This window comes from Aplysia californica, unplaced genomic scaffold, assembly GCF_000002075.1.
Source record: "Aplysia californica isolate F4 #8 unplaced genomic scaffold, AplCal3.0 scaffold01035, whole genome shotgun sequence".
NCBI classification, from domain to species: Eukaryota; Metazoa; Mollusca; class Gastropoda; order Aplysiida; family Aplysiidae; genus Aplysia; species Aplysia californica.
Window position 1 is genome coordinate 75,613 of NW_004798305.1, and position 1,131 is coordinate 76,743.

The 1,131-nt window shown below is 39.1% G+C and overlaps 1 protein-coding gene across 1 annotated transcript in view; it reads right to left on the bottom strand.

Annotated features, from left to right (window-relative positions):
• Positions 1–11: 11 nt before the first annotated feature.
• Positions 12–1,131, bottom strand: part of LOC101860294 (dynein heavy chain 6, axonemal) — a gene marked incomplete at its 5' end in the record, with an annotated part of 24,656 nt that continues 23,536 nt past the window's right edge. Inside the window, 2 exon segments of the mRNA XM_013089757.2 lie at positions 12–199; positions 838–963. Of these exon segments, the coding sequence (XP_012945211.2) occupies positions 96–199; positions 838–963 (230 nt within the window).

Genomic DNA, 1,131 nt, shown 5'->3' on the forward strand with positions numbered 1-1,131 from the left:
GTGTGTGTACATTTGTGTGTGTGTAGGTGTGTGTGTGTGTATACATGTATGCGCGACAGACAGAGCCCCCCTCCCACACACACAATCGGTGTGATCTACTCGCTGAGCTGACAAAGCAGGGCGGCTCCCTTGGCTATCCAGTAGTCCTGTGGGTGGACAGAGGGCAGCTGGACCGCCACCACGTAGTTGGTCGAGTGACCTGGGGGGAGGGGAGGAGGGAGAGGATGCATTTAGTAATACACAATAGGGTAAGATTTATAGAGAAAAAAAAGGACCAAATAAAATGGGACACAAGTGTGTGCAAAATCATAAAAGTTATGGTAAATTTTTCTGGCCTCTATGGTAAGATCTAGCTTACAAAATACTTTTAAGCATAGAAAATTTATGGCATTTTTGCATTCAGCATGCTACTTAATTATATAGATGTATAAATGTGAAATATCAGTCTTATGTTGGTAATAATTATAATTTTATGAACGTTTACACTTACAAAGATGTGTTTCTGAGAAGGGGGGGGGGGGGGGGGTTGCCTTAAGTGCAAAATGCGTCATTTCGTCATTTTTCCCGAAGGCATTCTTCAAACCTTCCAACAATAACGCCCACTAAAAAATATTTCAAAATATTTATTAAAATAATACTATTAATAATAAAAGCCTAATAAAAATAGTTTTTAATAATAATAATAATAATGATAATGATATCCCAATAATAATAAAAATAGCCTAATAATAATAGTAACAATAACGAACACACACCAACAGTAACAGTAACACACCAACAGTAACACGTCAACAACAACGCACGAACAATAACACGCCACTAACACAACCCACTGACCAGTAGTGGACAGCACCCCGGCACGGGCAGACGTCTTGTAGAGCGGCGCCGAGTACAGAGCTTCGTCCGGCACGTAGTCCATCTTAGGCTCCATGTGCATCATGGGAACTGTCGAGTTCATCTGGCCTGTGGGGGGAAACAGTCGCAACAGTTATCATCAGGATAAAAATATTGCTGCTGCTGTAACTACTATGGCACTAACGATAAAAAATAAAATATCTGACCAGTACTGTAAATAAAAATAATAATAATAATAATAATAATAATGACAATAAAAGTATAATTTCCTCTGAA